General features: G+C 38.4%; 1 protein-coding gene across 1 annotated transcript in view; it reads right to left on the bottom strand.

The window, feature by feature from the left end:
• The window catches only part of LOC150084911 (tRNA wybutosine-synthesizing protein 4-like), a 156,719-nt gene that overhangs the window by 25,858 nt on the left and 112,614 nt on the right, over window positions 1–18,247 (bottom strand). The window contains exons 13-14 of the mRNA XM_090375637.1: window positions 12,159–12,319; window positions 577–1,020 (exon numbers count right to left, since the gene is read on the bottom strand). Of these exons, the coding sequence (XP_090231763.1) occupies window positions 577–1,020; window positions 12,159–12,319 (605 nt within the window). The remainder of the gene's footprint in view (window positions 1–576; window positions 1,021–12,158; window positions 12,320–18,247) is intronic.

Consider the following 18,247-nt stretch of genomic DNA (forward strand, 5'->3'; position numbering starts at 1 on the left):
ACTATGTACAATAAGTTCCAGTATAGAAATGCAATATTTTTCAGTTTTTTATGAGAATGAACACCTGAAATCTGGAAAATTCTAAGTTGACTGTATTTTCTTGTTTTTTTGTTGTAAAATGTTTTCATTCTAGTGGTTAACATTTTCCAATCTGAGAAGTTGTCAAAAGTGACATAGCTTATCAGCCTAACACATTCTTGCACAAACAATTCTGAGACAGATGATATTTATCTAGAAATCTTTCACTTCTGGTTTAATCATACATTGTTTTAACAATACTGTCCTATCCTTTTTCTTGTTTTGGCTTTGGCTGGCTGGCTCAATTAACGTTAACAGAAACGCAGATAACTGAGATCCTAAGGTACTTCTGAAAATTATGGACTTATATCTCAATGTACACAACGTTGAACGATGTTTAACTATAAGAATGCTTTCTTGTTTATGACAACATATTAATTAAAGGATCATAATTATCTATATTCTAATTTATTCCTAAACAAGTACAAAAATCTATAAAATTATCTCATAAAATAAGTAAATATTCATAGTTGCTGAAGAAGAAATATACGTACATACCATTAACTGTGGCTACTGTCAATGTATGTCGCCACCTTGATGGTGGTATACAGCCTGTTACTTCTACGTGCTTACAGACATAATTTGAAAACTGTAAAAACGAGGAAGTAGATTTTCCAGTATCTATCATTTCTTTAACAGAAACAGCATCTGAATCCAAAGTAGGAGATGTTCCTTGGGATAGTACATTATTTGAATCTAAATGAAATTTTATATTATGTCCCACTAATGGCAATGATGATTCTGCATTAGAACTATTCCTATAACTAGCTGAAGAGCTCTGTGGAAATGGCTTATGTTCACTCTGATCTCTACGTTGTTGGCCACCATCTCTCGGATAAAGTATTAATATTCCATCACATGCTTTGTCAGGTGATGTTCGCCCACCAATAATAAGGATGCGGCTACTGCTTATACAAACCATTGAGTGATGCATTCGATTACCTAAGGGGAAGGTAGTATAAAAACATAAAAATCTGTTAAAAAAAATTCTTGAATAAATTAAAGGGACAATATATTATAATAACCTTTCAATTAATTTACAAATTTTAAAGAAATCTGGTTTAAACTTAAGTTTGCTATCACACAATTGGGTATAACTTAGAATGGTCCTCTATTTACGATACCAATGTGGTCCAAGAAAGCACAACTGAAATCAAAACATTTTTTTATTCAAAATAATTGGTACGAACAAAAGATATACAACTCATCATTTGTCAAAGGCTTTACATTCCCTTCTCAGTGGTACGCCTAAAGAAGGAATACTGTGTTACAATGAGATATTATTTGTCCATTATTTTACACATTGCACATATATTTTCACCTTCTGTATCAGTGTTCTGTTGGGAAGTCTTGAAATAGTTACTTCCTTTATTCAATAAAGTTTGCCACTCCCAACTTTATTACAAACAAATACTGCAAGAAAGTGGCAGAACACCTTACCATTGTTGTTTTCACTAACATAGCACATTGGTATCTACGGCCATATTTGTGTTGTGTGTGTGTGTGTGTGTCCATTGGTTAATTTTCATGTTATGCAGGCTGAAAACTCAAGAATAACTCTATTCCTTCCTTCCCTCACTTTTCAGAATTCCTCCAGTGTCCAAAAAGCTACAAATTGAAACTTCTCATAATGAGAAAGAAGTGTCAAAATTACCACATTGTCATGGAAGATGGCAGAGCAACAGAGATAGTGGTCATCAGAAAGACTACTGCAGCACTTACTGATGTTTCTGTTTAAGATTCATTCATATACGCTCTATAACAATGAAATCGCAGCCAGGCTGCTGTTGTTGTTATTATTTGGTTTTTAGGAGCATTAGCAACTAAGGCCATATTGCTCCGGGGATATGCGGTGGTCATTCCCTGACCTTTCCGCAACCTCCGTATTTGGTGGTCATGGGCTCGTACCCGGTCTAATCAAGAAGCTTGTTTATTTTTTTTGTTTTTTTGGTTTTTAGGAGCATTAGCAACTAAGGCCATATTGCTCTGGGATATGTGGTGGTCATTCTCTGAACCTTTCCGCATCCTCCGTATTTGGTGGTGACGGGCTTGAACCACTGTCTAATCAAGAAGAGTGTGCTACGCACTGCTGCTCCTACCCACCTGGCTATGGAGGCACCTTGCAGCCAGGCACCCTGAAATTGTTGCTGCCACCCTGAAGAAACAGGAATACAGAGAGGATACTTAAGTTATACTAGCCAAGGAATAAAGGAACACATATTAAAAGTTGCATGCACAAAACAGAGAGAGAGAGAGTGTGTGTGTGTGTGTGTGTGTGTGTGCGCGCACGCATGCACACACGCGCACACCCTTTAATGACACAAAATGATGCTTGCAACGGACAGATGAATATGATGTAAATCCACCATGGTCGCAGATATACTGAGTCATACAGGTGTCAAATAACCTCTGTGTGTTAACCACCAAGGCTCTTGCACACGATCCTGCAAAACATCCATGGTCTATGCTAGCTGTGGCTGGCTGTGTAGATGGTGTCCAACCATAGCCCACACATCCTTGATGGGGGAGAAATCTGGGAACTGGCTGGCAAAGACAGTATGTCCACACCAGAAAAACGTGCAGAGGAAACCTCTGCAGTATGTATGTTCAGGCATTATTCTGGTGGAAAATAGTATCACACACTCCAGTAAAGAAGGCAAGAGTGAGGAGTTCCCGAATCTGTGACATAGCAGTGAGCAATCAGGTTGTCATTGAACACCAAGGATGAACGTCAAAACTGATTGCTTCCCAAACCATAAACACCATCAGGATGTGCAGTATGGCATTCAACAATGGCTCTAGGATCACAATGTTGTTGTCGTACTTGGAGCCCGATCATCAGACTCCAAGCAGACATGGGCCATTCTGTATCCCAGGCAGCCTGTGCATGGCACAATTCCATCTATTCAACAATGAGCAGCAGTCAGGGGTAGCTGATGCAATGGCCGGTATACATGACAGTCCCTTCTTGCAGTTAGCATGCAATGGTGTGATGGGGTGAGAGCCAACTGATATAACAGCTTGTTGGACGGTAGCCAACATGGCTGAAGGTGAAGTGTAACTCTGTTGATGGATAAGATGATCCTCCCATTCAACGAGCAGTTGTACCTTCCTGCCACCACTGTTGCCAACATCGGTGCACTGTGGTATACAACAAAAGCAACCATCCAGCCTCTCAAAGGCTGATAATCTGCCCTCTGTTAGAGTCACTGAGTTGCTGTTATCGGTGTCAAACATAATGCTTCGACATTCTTTACAATCTCCTTGCACTCTGAAGTTGGTTCCTGCAAGACAGAAACCTGTTAACTGCATCACACATGCACTGCTTTGAACTCCACGATCTCTGTGTTTGTTTTTATATTAGCCGAAGCTTCCACCCGATTGGTCCTGTATTTTAATCATTTGTATATCTCAGTTCAACTCATCTGCTGCCGATTTGCATGAACTTCCAACCATTCTGGGTGTTGTAATTTCAATGTCAAGTACAAAGGGTACTAGGAAAGTTTTGCAATACAGCTTTGTTTATTTAATTTTTTCAAAGTAATTTCCTCTACATTCAATACACCTCTCCATCCCCCGAAACCAATCTTTAAACCAGTTCTGCCAAGTTTCACTAGGGAGTAAAGCACACTCGTTGTCCCAAGCCCGTAGAAGGTCCTCATCACTGGAAAACCAGCTCCCTTTTAGCTTCATTTTCACATGCGAGAACAGTGCAAAGTCGCAGGGAGCAAGGTCTGAACTGTAGGGAGGGTGCTCGAGAAGTTTCAGTCCTGTCGTGGTCAAATATTCGGTGCAGGCTTTGGCGCGGTGAGCTAGAGCATTATCGTGATGGAGGTACCAGGTGTCCATTCTTGACTTTGGCCGCAGGTTCTTCATAGATCCAATGACTTTAGGCAGGCATTGTTCAGTATACCACTTAGCTGTGACTGTCTTCTGCGTGTCCAAAACGACACGTTCCACAATTCCATTTGATTTGAAAAATACAGCTATCATTTTCTTCTTTACAGATCGGGATTTTCTGACAATTACGGGTGTGTCGTCATCATCAAAGACCCAAACTTTGTTTTGAGCCTTGGTCGGCAGATCGTAATAGTACAGCCAAGTCTCGTCACCTGTCACGATGTTGTTCACATACCGAGATTGTCCCTCATCAAACTTTTTTAACATCTCCCGGCACCAAGTCACACGTCGTGTCATCTGCTCTTCAGTCAGTTGATGCGGCACCCAGAGAGAACAAAGTTTCTTCACGTGCAAATGATCTTGCAGAATCGAACGAATTGCTGGTGCATTTAGGCCCAAAGTATCCTCTATCTGTTGGTAGGTCACTCGCCTGTTTTCGTCAAGCATTTTCCTCACGGCAGTAACGTTTTCCTCCGTAACTGACGTTCGTGGCCTTCCCGGCCTCTCAGAATCCTCCAGAGTGAAATTTCCCCTTTGGAATCCTCCAAACCACCTGAATATCGTTGTACGATGTGGACAATCATCATCTAGTGCAAAAGTCATTTCTTCTAAGCACTGGTCTGTGGTTAAACCACGCACGAAATTATACCGCAAAACTGTCCTTATCTCATTTCGTGACCACGATGCCATCGCAAGCACTTTACACTCTCACTACTAATGAATAACTGAGCCCATCGACTTGGCGCGGCGGCTACTATGCATGTATGAACATATCTCAACATGCAGCAACAAGCAGCTTCCTGTGATTCATTGTTGCGTCATATTGCAAAACTTTCCTAGTACCCTTTGTATACAGTGTTGTACAAAAAAAAAAACTGCATCACTTGGGAATTTTTCAAATAATGTGTTTTGAACTGCATTGTGGGTTGCAAAAATGTTCGAAATGCATTTGTTAGATGAGATATATATCTCTATGAATGAAATACAATAAAACGACTCCAACTAATATACCTAATTTCCATAAATATCTTCCCAAAATGCGTAATTAATGGAAATATGAGAAATCATGACAACCAAACACATTTTATTGCATTTACGTGTACAAACTGAAATGACAAGTTAATGTATTAGTATTATGTACTGTAAATCAGCAAAATAAGTCCTCAATATTTTGTTGTTCCTTCTCGACCTGCAATTACAGCCTTGCAATGATCTGGCATAGAATTAATTAACTTCTGAATATAAGGTTGCCCAATTTCGTGGTACCACACCCTTACGATCTCCCAACTAAATCTTACTTGTTGGCTACTTCTGAGCAATTTTAGATGACATTATGTACCAGCAATTTTCAATAGTGTCAAATCTGACTGTTGCTGGCCAGTCCAACACTGTAATGCCAGCATTTCTGAGGTATGACTGCACCTTAAGGGAGAAAAACATTTTAAGCCTTGTGAGACAAGAAGACAAACTCATCATTAAATCTAAATAGCATAAAACTTACCAATTTTGCTGTGTGGCAAGGTGCTGAACCCTGTTGAAAAATGCAGTTTTGGATGTCTGTGTGGTGATCCCTAATAACAGGTTTCAGGCACTCCTCCAAGATGGCAGTGTAGGTTTTTGCATTCACCGTTCCATTAATAAACTTAATTTGCCCAACCCCTTTTCTTGTTATGCATCCCCAGACCATGTGACTTGACCGGCTGGGAACTTTACAGTCAGTGTTATGCAGTCAGGATGGAATGCCTGCGATTTTCGTCTTCTGACATATTGCTTCCCATCCGAGCCATGCAGGTTGAATTTCGATTCATCAGAAAAGATGACAGTGTTCCATTGTTCCATTGCTCTTTTGTCTATGAAACATGTATTTTATCCCAAGCAAGTCATTTCTTCCTCATTTGTTGGGTCAACAAAGGCTTCTTCTTTGGTCGATAGGCATGCAGACCACATTCTGAAAGCTGTCTTTGAATAGTTCATGCACTTTTTTTCGATACCAGAGGCGATCACAGAGGTCAGTTTTAGATCAGGACTATAACTAGCATGGCGATTATGAAGGCATAGCCGTTTCAAATATCAATCTTAGGAAGACATAGTCACTCTTATGGCCCGATTCAGGTCTTTTCTTCACATCACTGGTTTCACGCGTTAATTTCAGCACCTGGGATACTATTGACAGCCTGTTTTATCAGCAATAGCACGTTTGGAAAGCCCTTCCTGGGACAAAGCAACAGCTACACGTTTTTTTCTTGGTGTCAACTGAACATATGGAGCCATGCTTACACCTCTGCAAAATAGGATACTAATGAGAATGTATACCCTTCCAACGCCATATTTATAGAAATGGCTGATGCAATAGAAGTGTTATCTGATGCAATACCTTTGCTTTGCAACAAACAAAATGACTGTAATCAAATAATATCTTATACGTTTCACTACGAATGTTACTTTTTTTAGGATGATGCAGTTTTTTTGTCCGCCACTATATATATATTTTAACTAAAGTATAAGGTGGTCCATAAATAAGGAAACGTGTTTGACTGTAAATAACAACACTATTTTACATATACATTTTAATTAATGTTGGCACAACATAAAGGGCATACATAAACTTAAAAAAAAAAAAAAAAAAAGTCCAATATAGTCACCACTTTGTTCTTTACAAAACTGTTTTGGGAACACAACAAAGCACAATTCCTCAGAAATATTTTCAAATTCTCTAACTGTTGACATATGAAGCTCCAGTACAGGCCTGTGCTTATTACTAAATACTTTATCTTTTAAGAATCCCCACAAAAAGTAATCACAGGATGCTAAATCTGGCAACACAGTAGCCATTCAAGCGAACCCTGCCATCCAATCCATCAACTTGAGAACCTTTTATCTAAGAATTCGTGGACAATTTTTGCATAGAGAGCTGGTGCTTCATCCTGCATAAAAAAAGCGGTGCTGAAAACTGTGGACAGCATTAATGGAATAATTAATCTATGTCTATTTCTCTCATAATTTTGCCTTCAAAGATGCCATACAGCTGCCTGTGACTACAGCACAACAATTAGGTAAAACAAATAAAAGTGAATATACACAACATATATAACAATAAACTTTAAATAAGTAATAAAAATGGAAAAAGGAAGAAAATCAGTATAGCAAATATCAGTGGCTCTAAAGCATTACCACATGTTGCAGAAATATAATTAGAATATAAAATAAGAATATGCTAGTCGTTATGGCAAACCAAGTATATGGCAAGTAAAACAAACTAGTAAATAATTACAGCAAAAAATGAAGGGGGAATAAATCAAGTCAAAGGGTGTTCCAGAGGAATGTACTCTTAAAATAATTTTCAAAATATGCCAATTATTCAAATTTAGTGAGGTTCCCCACTGATGGCACCAGATTGCAAATTTGCATAAAAATATCACTATAAACATAGACAAAACCAACGCCAACAATGTGACCTTTCAAAGGTGAAACAAAGGAAAAATAATAAAACAGACATTGGCCTTTCAAAGATTTTTTTATTTATTGTTTCATCCTGTTGGTCACATTGTTGTGGTTAATTTCATCTCCTTTATAGTGATATTTCATGCAACTTGGTCCTTGAGGCTGTTATAGACATTCTCTCAAGTATGACAAGCTGGGCTTGCTACCTGGAAGTCTAAAATACTGATGGAACTGATATTCGGGTAACACTTGAGTCAAGATGACCAAATTTCAGTAAAGTCCGGTCATTCTGTAACAACCAAATCCTCTGCTTGCATCTTCATGATGGCGGGACTGTTAGTTACACTCATTTGGTCACCTCCAGTATACTAGGTGCTGTATTTTTGGACTTGCACATGAGTGATAACTAACAGTCCCACCATTGTGAAGGTGCAAGCAGAGGATATGGTTATCACAAAACAACCAGACTTTATTGAAATTCGGTGCAAACCAATGGCTGAAGTGTGGCGTCCACACCACACAGAAGAATACTAGGTGGTAGATGACTCTCATCAACCAGTGCAATACCACCACTTTGCTTATTGGAGGCTTAAAGTGGTGGAAACTACTTCAAGCCTCTAACTTTGCTGTGGTGTTTAGTTTCCACAGCAAAGCTCCGGCAATCCCCCAGCTCTTCCATCATGCAGTACAATTGATATCTTTTTTGAGGTTATAATAGGCATAGTGATGAGATCCAATCTTCCTTACATCCAAAGGTACAATGCAACAACTAGTGTACAATCTCACTGCCTCTACTCTGCCAGACAGTAACTGTCCAAGCAGTGTATATGGGTGGCAGGGTATTGTCGAGCCATGTTATGGCAAAGAGCTGGGCATATTCTTGCTGTGTGTACATCATATCTAAAAATTGTATTACTTCAACATGTTCTCCTCACCTTTTCTTACTACCAAATACACCATTAACAGTCAAACTAGAAGAACAAACTGATCTGCAAAAAGTAGTAGCCACTGCTGATAGCCAGATCAAGAGTATTATTTCCTATCTAACATGCTGCTGTAGAAAACAGTCATCCCAGAAATTGCACAAGTCTTGGTAGTCCATGAGTGACCAACTGTCAAATTCCAGTCAACATCTGGAAAGTTAAAATCCCCAATTAGGACATTCTGATTTGTTGGCCACTGTTCTGAATTGGCTTCTTTAATTCCCACTCTCTCTCTCTTCAAAACCACTCCAAACACATGCCACATCCTTTTACTGTCCAGCTTCAATCTCACAGAACCAACTTTTCTCTTTTCTTCTAATTTATTCCTTGAACTTCCGTTTCCTGGAATAACTTCCCTTAATATGTATTTCCAGAAAATTAGAATCTACAGAAATTCAGGTCTAATGTTAACAAATGCATTTTTCATTTTCTTACCTTTAACCCATACGTGGTACTAAGTACTTTAGGTTCTAATATCGTTCGTGCTTGGAGTTTTCATAAAAAAAAAAACTGGGATCAGGTGCCATCAAATGGGAAAAACTAATTTCAATTAAATGACACTTTTCTAAATTTATATTTTGTATTTTTTTTTAACTAACTATTTTAGGAGCACATCCCTTCTGCAACACCTTTATTTCGATTTATTCCACCCTCTTTGTTGCTGTAGTTAGGTATTGGTTTACTTTTAATTACCACACAACTGGCATATTCTTATTTTATATTCTAAGTGTGTTTGCGCGTGTGTATGTGTGTGTATGCTGTGCGCATACAGTATGTATCAGAGGCAGAATGGGTCAAAAATTCTTAAGGGGCAAATTTGTAGCGGCCTCATTCTAGTGTTTTATGGCCAAAATTACACTGGCCTCCGGCCCATAGAGTTTCCCCAGTAAGTCCTATGGCCAGTCTGCCTATATAGTGCTGTATATAGTGCTATTGTGATAACCATTGTATGTATGTATGATGCAAAAAATAATTTTGATATCATATACTTGGATTTCAGGAAAGCTTTTGATACTGTTGCACGTGGAAGACTACTGTATAAATTGGAACAGTATGTCATTAAGGGCAATTTTCTACAATGGATAAAAGGATGATTGAGTGGGAGAAGACAGAGAATGGTAATCAATGGACACTGCTCTTCATGTACTAATGTTATTAGTGGAGTCCACCACGGTTCGGTGTTGGGACCATTGTTGTTTTGTATATTTATCAATGATATTGATGAAGGTATATCAGGCTTAATGTCAAAATTTGCAGATGATACAAGGGTTGTTAATGACAGTATGCTACTGCAACAGGATCTAGAAAAGTTGGACAGATGGGCTGAAAGTGACAACTGAAGTTTAACATTGACAAATGCAAAGTACTACATATGGGAAGCAGTAACCCCAGAGAAATGTACCAACTGTGCAGTACTACACTCAGGGTAGTGGAGAATGAAAGAGACCTGGGGATAATTGTGCAGTCAGATATGAAGTTTTCTGAGCAGTACAGACAGGCTGCCAAAGCAGGCCATGGAGTTTTGTCAATGATATACAGGAATTTTGCTAGCAGGGATAAGGAGGTGATTATCCCCCTGCATAAGGTAATGGTCAGGCCACCTTGAGTACTGCGTACAGGTCTAGAGGCCTGCGTACTGGAGACTAGAGGTCTACTAATGCTAAAGTTAGCATTAGTAGAGGCATATGATGCAAGAAAGCAAGCTTATACACCATCAGCCAAAAAAAAAAAAAAAAAACCCGATTTCATTCATCCATCCATTCACTCCAAATGTTTGTCTACTTCTGCCTTGAATTTATTTAAGTTGTCAACTTCTATAACAACAACAGATGGAAGTTTGTTCCAGCAATCAACCACACGCTGGCTAAAGGCAAACTTCCATAGAGATATTCTAAACCTGTCTTTCCTCAATTTGAATTTATGTCCCCTCAGGCGATTAATCTGGGCAAGAGGCAGAATCCCATCAGCATTGAGCTTGCTCAAACCATTCAAGGCCTTATAGACCTCAATCAATTTGTATCATTTTGAGAAAAATAATTCACTAAAAGGCTAATTAACCTATTTAAAAGAAGAGACATTACTGCTCTGATAACAGTATCTCAGCTTTTAAACAAAATTTGGTAGTCATTTGTTTGAAGGTCAAATTTTCATGCAATCATTTTCCTATTGCTAGGATGTTTGGATTTTTTTTGCCATTAATTACCAACTTATTTTCTTAGTCACAATGAGCAAGGGACTTAATAAAGCACTTCCACCTCATCTGATAATCAAATAATTGTGTTGCCACAAATGGCTCAGTTTAGTGCATGTTTATAAATGATGTGATCAAAAATTTTGGAGGATGTACTAATATTTGGGAAATGATGAAGCTTACAAGCTATTTGGATGGATCTCCTTTGAAGTGGTCTCCTTGATACTGAATACATCAATTCCAATGGTTCTGCAACTTCTGAAAACATTCATGATAGACTTCTTTCAGAATTGCCAATAGAGTTCCTATGTCGTATTTCTGAATAATCTCCTTGGCTGTTGCAAATCATTGACCTTTCAAGGGAGCTTTAAGCTCGGGTAAAAAAAAAAAAAAAATCACAGGGAACTAAATCTGATGAGTGGTGGAGTATCTTGCAAGAAATTTTTGAATGGAAAGAGGCATTGTCACGTTACAAGTGCCAATTGCTTGAAGCCCACTTTCCTGGTGGTTTTCATCAATCACTATAGAACTGTTTTGTAGTTCAAATTCATAATGAACAAGTCAAAAAAATATGATAAGCAGGATCTTCGCATTTGATCAAGATTGTTTTTCTTGCTTTTTTTGGGCCTTGAAGAAGATAGTCTTCCATAGGACTAGGCCTTTGTTTCAAGTACATAGCCATGCATCCATGATTCATCACCAGTAATGACAGTGACAAATCATGTCATTATTGTCATGATTATAGTTATTTATTGTCGTGATCTTTGTCAATGCCACTGCTGACTGGCATTGACAAAGATCCTGACAAGTGAGAACTTGATGCTCTTGGCAATCATCAGTAAGGAAGTGGGCCGCAAACTCAGCTGAAGGGCATCACATTCCCAAATCTTGTGTTAAAATTTATCGACATGACCCATAAGCGATAGCAATTTCATACATAATTTCTTGGATAGTTAAATGTCAACTGCTCCTGATCAGATTATGAACATGAGTGACTGAATCATTTTTGAAGTTGAAGGCTGCCAGATGATCATCTTCAACAGACAAGTGGTACTCTTTAAACTTTGCAAACCACTGAAACGTCTTCAAATGTCACAGCATCTTCTCTAAATGCTGATTTTAACACTCCACTGGTTTCTTTTGCACTTTTCCTAATTCAAAACAAAATTTAATGCAAATTTCCTGCTAAGTAAAATAACTCAATGAATCTTGTTCCAAACATGTTGAAACAAGTCACGACTCATTACAATGCCACAATTTTAAAATACAAAGTCATTCCCTAAACTTTATGATTACATCTCATATTTATTCCTCCGTTTACTAAACTTTAACAAGCATATAGAAGAAAATTCTCGTAACAAAGCTCAATTTTCCAATATGGCTATATCTACTAGGAGAGATTAACAAGAAGTAATCTATACACACAATATTTATTTGTTTCAGGGAAAATAATGCCAAAGTTTAAAAAAAGTAGTGATATTTTGTTAATTGCAAATATCATGATATGGTAACTTCAATTAATGGGTGATAAATCTCCAGCTTAAAAAAAAAAAAATAAGCTTTACCTAATAAGTTTATACCATCTTCCAAAGTACAGCTCATGGAATTGCCTGAATGATCAGACAATACAACATCATTTAATCTTTCATGCTTTTTATTCTTCTGTCCAAAGCCACCATGAGTCAATAACAATCCACTTGACAAAAGAACTGTTTGGTGTCCAAATCTAATATTATGTCACAAAAAATTTTTAGAATACATTATTGTAGCAAAACTTTATTTTATATATACTCAAATTTCAATCCTCATTATTAAAAAAATATAATATGATACTTAATTCTGTTTCAGGAGCTTAAGGATCCTACATTATGATAATTCAATAAAATGGAATGTGGCAGTAATTCTTAACATGGTTTACAACCCCATGATCCAGGTATACAAGTATGTTGAAAACCGTTGCATTAAAAGATATCATAAAATAAAAAATGCAAATCCTTAAATATTTTTCGCAAACGTTACTTGGTAAGTACTCCTACACTGGATAAATGGTTTACTAAGCACCGTTTGTATTCATCATTGCATAGTTCAGTGTGGATTCTTCTAAACACATTTTACTTTATGAAGACTTTATTTCGCTCAAACAACCACCAAACATATCCCCTTGAAATACATTTAACAACATTATTTCAAATATTTTTCTGGGCCTAACTAAACACATTTTATTGCACACCTTTGTTCTACTTGAAAATCCAGAGGTGTACATAAAATATTATTTTATTCTGCAGAAAAAAAACTGACAAGGACAGATAAGTAACAGATTACAACCTGCAAAAAGACATTATTTGGCTGAAATATACCTGGAGAGGTATGTTCCATGCTATTACTTTCAAAATACCCATATGTCACTTGCAAAATCCAGAGTGTTCAGTTGTGCCTGCAGTTGGCAGTATGTGGTCCATATGATAGCATTCAATTTTCAGCTTAATAAGCATATATAAATAAACTTGCTCTTCCATGTGATTTTAAATATATAAATAGTTTTGGCTTTCTTCATTAAAGTTATCATCAGTAAAATATTACAATTTTAAAAAATTATTTTTCAGCTTTTTGATATGAACAAATAATTACCATATTTACTGGACCATAAGATACTTTTGACAATATGGTCAAAATCTCCAAGACTATTTCAGATCACACATAACTGAGACAACAAAAAGGGCAGTTGATGAATTACACAGGGATAACTGTAATTCCAGGACGCCTTATCCAACTGTAACCACTGGAAACTCAGTTGCTATAATCTTTAAAAAATTCATGCATGAGGAGCATACCAAATGGATAAAGCACCAAATCACAAGTTGACACAATAGAATGAATGAAGCAACTATTTCCCAGGTATGCAAATGGGTAAAAAATTAGTGGGAGTTTGTGAAACATTAGAGAGCTTCCACATCGCTCAATAAATGGAATCAGCAACATCATTGATGGTGATAAAGATGATGCACTCTTTGCAGAAAGTGAAAGTTCAGGCTGTAACATCAGCAATGACATGATACTGGCTCTATACAATGAGTAAAAGTTTCATTCTGTACCGACCTTTTGTTTAATATGCACTTTTAAATTTGTTACAAATATATGCAATAAAATATTTTTTCCCAAAATTTAACTTCTTAAATGTGGGTATGTCTTACAGTCTGCATCTTACTGTCTGTAAAATATGGTCATCACTTTTTTTTGACCACATAAAAGAAATGATTATACAGAAACATTTTTAAACTATAGCTTCACTAATGCTTCACTTTTTTTTTTTTTTGACCACATAAAAGAAATGGTTATCCAGAAGCATTTTTAAACTATAGCTTCACTAATGCTATTAACAAATGAATTAAAACAGCCTCAGTGCATTCTATGCGCCTCCGTAGCCATGTGGGTAGGAGCAGCAGTGCGTAGCACACGCTTCTTGATTAGACCGGGGTTTGAGCCCGTGACCACCAAATATGGAGGATGCGGAAAGGTCAGGGAATGACCATCGCATATTCCCGGAGCAATACAGCCTTGGTTGCTAGTGCTCCTAAAAACCAAATAACAAACAACAGATCAGTGTGTCTTCTGCAATAAAGTCCTAAGTGCAAAAAGTCAACTAATGACTCAAAAAATTTGAAAACTGGAGCATTTCAAAATCATGCAGAGTTTGCAAAAGACAACAAATTCTTTAAAAAGAATGAGTGCATTCTGAAATCTGAGTGAGCTCCACTGGTCACTTTGCATAGGCAAATGAAGCTACTGTTGAAGTTTCCAATCCCATTCATCTCCATACTGCTGAATGTAAGAAGTCCACAAACTTGAGAGGATCTCATCAAGCCACATCTAGAAGAAGGAGTAAAGCATATCATTGAAGAGTAATAAACAATAAAGGTGAACCATATATCACTGTCAAACAGCAGTGTGTGAAGTGATGACATAGTGTTGTTTGTCTAGCAGCACTGGTGGTTACCCAGAACTCTGCTTTTGTTTCTCTGTACAACAGAGTGGTTACAGAGAAACAGTAAGTATACAGAACTCTGTAAAGCCAGAATGTGTGTAAAGTGCAGTTTGTGTCAGCGTAGAGTAGGGTTGAGCTGTTCTTCTGGCCATTCAGCTGCAGAACCCCTGCTTAGGACCCCATGTTGCCTGTCGCTACCACATGGAAGCCCAGGCAGTGGTCAGGAAGAAAATTCTGGCTAGTCCAGCCACAGGGTCACCCAAGCTTTCCAGGGTGGAACCAATGAAAAAAAAAAAAAGGAAAGGGGCAGTTGTAGTGACAGCAACCATTTGAAATAGTGGCTATTAGCCAGGCAAAGATGAAAAGGGAGTTGCAAGGACGGATGGGAGCCCAAACTAAAAGACAGATATAGGCTTAGACTAGTAGTCCCACACTGACAAGCCAATGTCAGAAAGTCACATCTGCATAAGATGAAAAGGGAGTTGTAAGGTGGGATGGAAGCCCAAACTGCAAAGATGAAAAGGGAGTTGCAAAGTGGGATGGGACCCCAAACTAAAAGACAGACATAGGCTTAGATTAGGAGTCCCACATCGAAAAGCCAATGTTAGGAGTCCCACATCGACAAGCCAATGTCAGCAAGTCATATCTGCGTAACAGTGAAGAGGGCAAGTCCTTGATAGTTGTTGAATCAAAAGTATTTAGTTCAGACAATGATGGTATGCTGGCAAGGTTTCTTAGAATATTTCTGAGTCTGGTAAAACCTTCTTGGGCAAACAGTGAAAGTGCAGTGTATTCTCCTGATTACTAAGGAAGAGATGTTCCTGACCTGAAGGAAGTCTTTGCAAGGCAGTAATTAATTTTGCTCAGTAATCATTATAGTGTGGGCAATGGTAAAAGTATATGTTCCCAGTCCTCTGGGAACCTGCAGATGCAATGCAGGTCTTACCTAAGCTGGCCAGTTTGACATTTAGGGAGCCATGTCCAGTGATGATGAAAGAGGCAAATAACCTTGAGGCGAACCAGGGGCAGGTGAAGGCAACTTGTGGGATGAATTTTTAGGTAACGCAGCCTTTTGGTCATCAGGATTGCCATATTGTTGTAGATATCTTCTTCTTCTCAAGTTTGAGGTTTTTAGTCAGGTTTATACTATAGTGAAAGAAGGTAGTAGGTATGCTTTTCCTGAGATGGTAGGCATGTCCACAGTGAATGACCTTAAGGTCAAGGGATAGGCTGCCGACCAAGACCAGACAGGCAGTTGTACTAACTGTGCAGCAGGCCCTCGAAATAATAGCATGGTGCATTGGATTGTTTGGAGCTTCTGTGTATTTCTGGCAAGCATGGGTCTGATGAACCAGGTGCCAGTGCCATAACAAACTATAGGCAGGAAGACAGCCTTGTAAAACAGTGAGAGGGTTCAGCTGCAAAGGCCCCAATCCTTGTGTACGATTCTTTTCACCAATGATGATATTTTCTGATTTTCACGACAAGATATTGAAGATGTGAAGAGAAGGTGAGGCTGCTGTCGATTATAATCCAACAATATCTGAGGTCTGCAACTAGACCAATAGAAGTGATGCCAATCTTAATGACAGATGGTCTTCTGATATTCAGTCCCCCATTTAACAGGATAGCTTTTGTTTTGTTGGGGGATATCGGCAGTTTCCACTGCTCCGTCTATTGGGTGAAGCAGCTGATGACAGTTTTTGCTCATTCAAGTAGACTCGTAATATTTGTTGGAATGGTGAGAACCAAGTCATTGGCAAAAGTGATGCACCCAACCTCAAAGAAATTTATCTAAGACAATGGACCAGAGGAAAGGTCCAAGGATCGTACCCTGAGGACAACCCCTGGTGTCAGGAAGAATTGCTTGCTTGTAGGCAGTAGTAACGAAGATAAATCTGTTATGGAGATAGCTCTGCAGGCAAGAATACAGGTTCCCCAGGAAGTTTGGCATGACAAAGGCTACCAGAGGTTGTCAAAGATGCCACAGAAGTCAATTGTGATAGCCGGAAGTTACTTTTATTTGGTGGTATAAATGGTAGATTGTGTCTCTGATACTGCATCCAGTTTTGAAGCGAAATTGATGGGAAGAACCAAGATACTGAGCTGCATATTGTGAGGATAGACTATGCTAAGTGCTCCAGGATTTTTCCAAGAACAGATAACAGAGCTATTGGTCAGCAGGATGTGGGCAGGTGGCATGGGTGGCTTCTCTGGGATTTTGAGGATTAAACAACAAACATTTGTGGTCTTCCAAGCATCAGGGAAAATGCCTTCAGCCAAGCATTTTTTGTATAGGAAGAGAAGCATGTTGGGGCAGATCATCATCAGCTTCTTGAACACTTTACAACATCTATCAGGTCTGGTCCAGGGCACTTATTGTCTCTCATTTTGTCCAGTGCAAGAAATAACTCATCCTTAGTGAAAGATTCATTGTTGAGTGAATTTTGGTTTTAGCTGTAAGTCTCTATTTGGACTTCGGTAGTAAGCCATAGGTCAGCAGAAAAAAGGTGATCTAAGATATTGTTGATCGGTTTGTCCCAAGTACGGGTAATGCCGCTATTGGGCTTAATAGTTAGCATTAACATTGAGGCATATGATTCAAGAAAGCAAGCTTATACAGCAGTAGCCAAAAAAAAAAAAAAAAAAACCCCTTCCTATTTCACCCATCGATTCATTCCAAATGTTTGTCTAGTTCTGCCTTGAATTTATTTAAGCTATCAACTTCCACAAGAACAAATGGAAGTCTGTTCCAGCAATTGTCTTTCCTCAACATTGAGCTTGCTCAAACCATTCAAGGCCTTATACACCTCAATAAGATCACCTCACAGGTGCTTAGTCTCCAGATGCTGCAACTTGCAGAACTTAAGCCTTTCTTCATAAGCGCACCCCTTTGTTCCTCTCACCAATCTTGTTGCCCTTCTCTGTACTCATTCTAACAACTATACATCCTTCCTAAAATGAGGCCTCTAGACCGTATGCAGTACTCACAATTTAGGGGGATGAATCATAGACAGATAAATCATATGGGGGATCTCCTCATGTTGGCAGTTAAGGGATAGGGCAAGTTGACAATGAAAATTTTCTACACAGAATATTTGGGGAAATAGAGCAGAGCATGGTGTGTTTACAGTGATAATGATGATCTACCACTAATAGAAGGATTTATTCAGGGCATTAAATCAAGGTTTCTTGTTGATAGTGGGGTGTCCATCACCCTACAGGTGCAGAAATTTTTGACAAAATTAAACATAATAAGAATTTAAAACAGAGGTCTCCCGAAGTTACAGTATGTGGGATCACCGAAACATAGTACCTTTAAATACAAAAATCACTGTAAAGTTAACTTTAAATGGGAAGTCATTCACAGTTGATGCTTTTGTGGCCTTAGATAGGTTGAGTCCTCGATACGAACTGATTTTAGGGTCAGATGTTTTACGGAAATTTTCTTTTATATTAGACTCAGGGAAGAGAATTTTAAGATCTGTACCACTTGGGATTTGCATGAGAGAAATAGGGATGCAAGACCGAATCATGGGTGACCAAAAACCCTGTGTGGGAAAACTAACCTCAAAACACATTATTCCACCTAGCACAGAGACAGTTTTAACTATTCAGTGTGCAAACACATTTCATCCAGGACAATTGGTTCTGGTAGAGCCCATGACCTGG

Source organism: Mastigoproctus giganteus, chromosome 6 (assembly GCF_048544385.1).
Source record: "Mastigoproctus giganteus isolate SK-2022 chromosome 6, ASM4854438v1, whole genome shotgun sequence".
NCBI lineage: Eukaryota > Metazoa > Arthropoda > Arachnida > Uropygi > Thelyphonidae > Mastigoproctus > Mastigoproctus giganteus.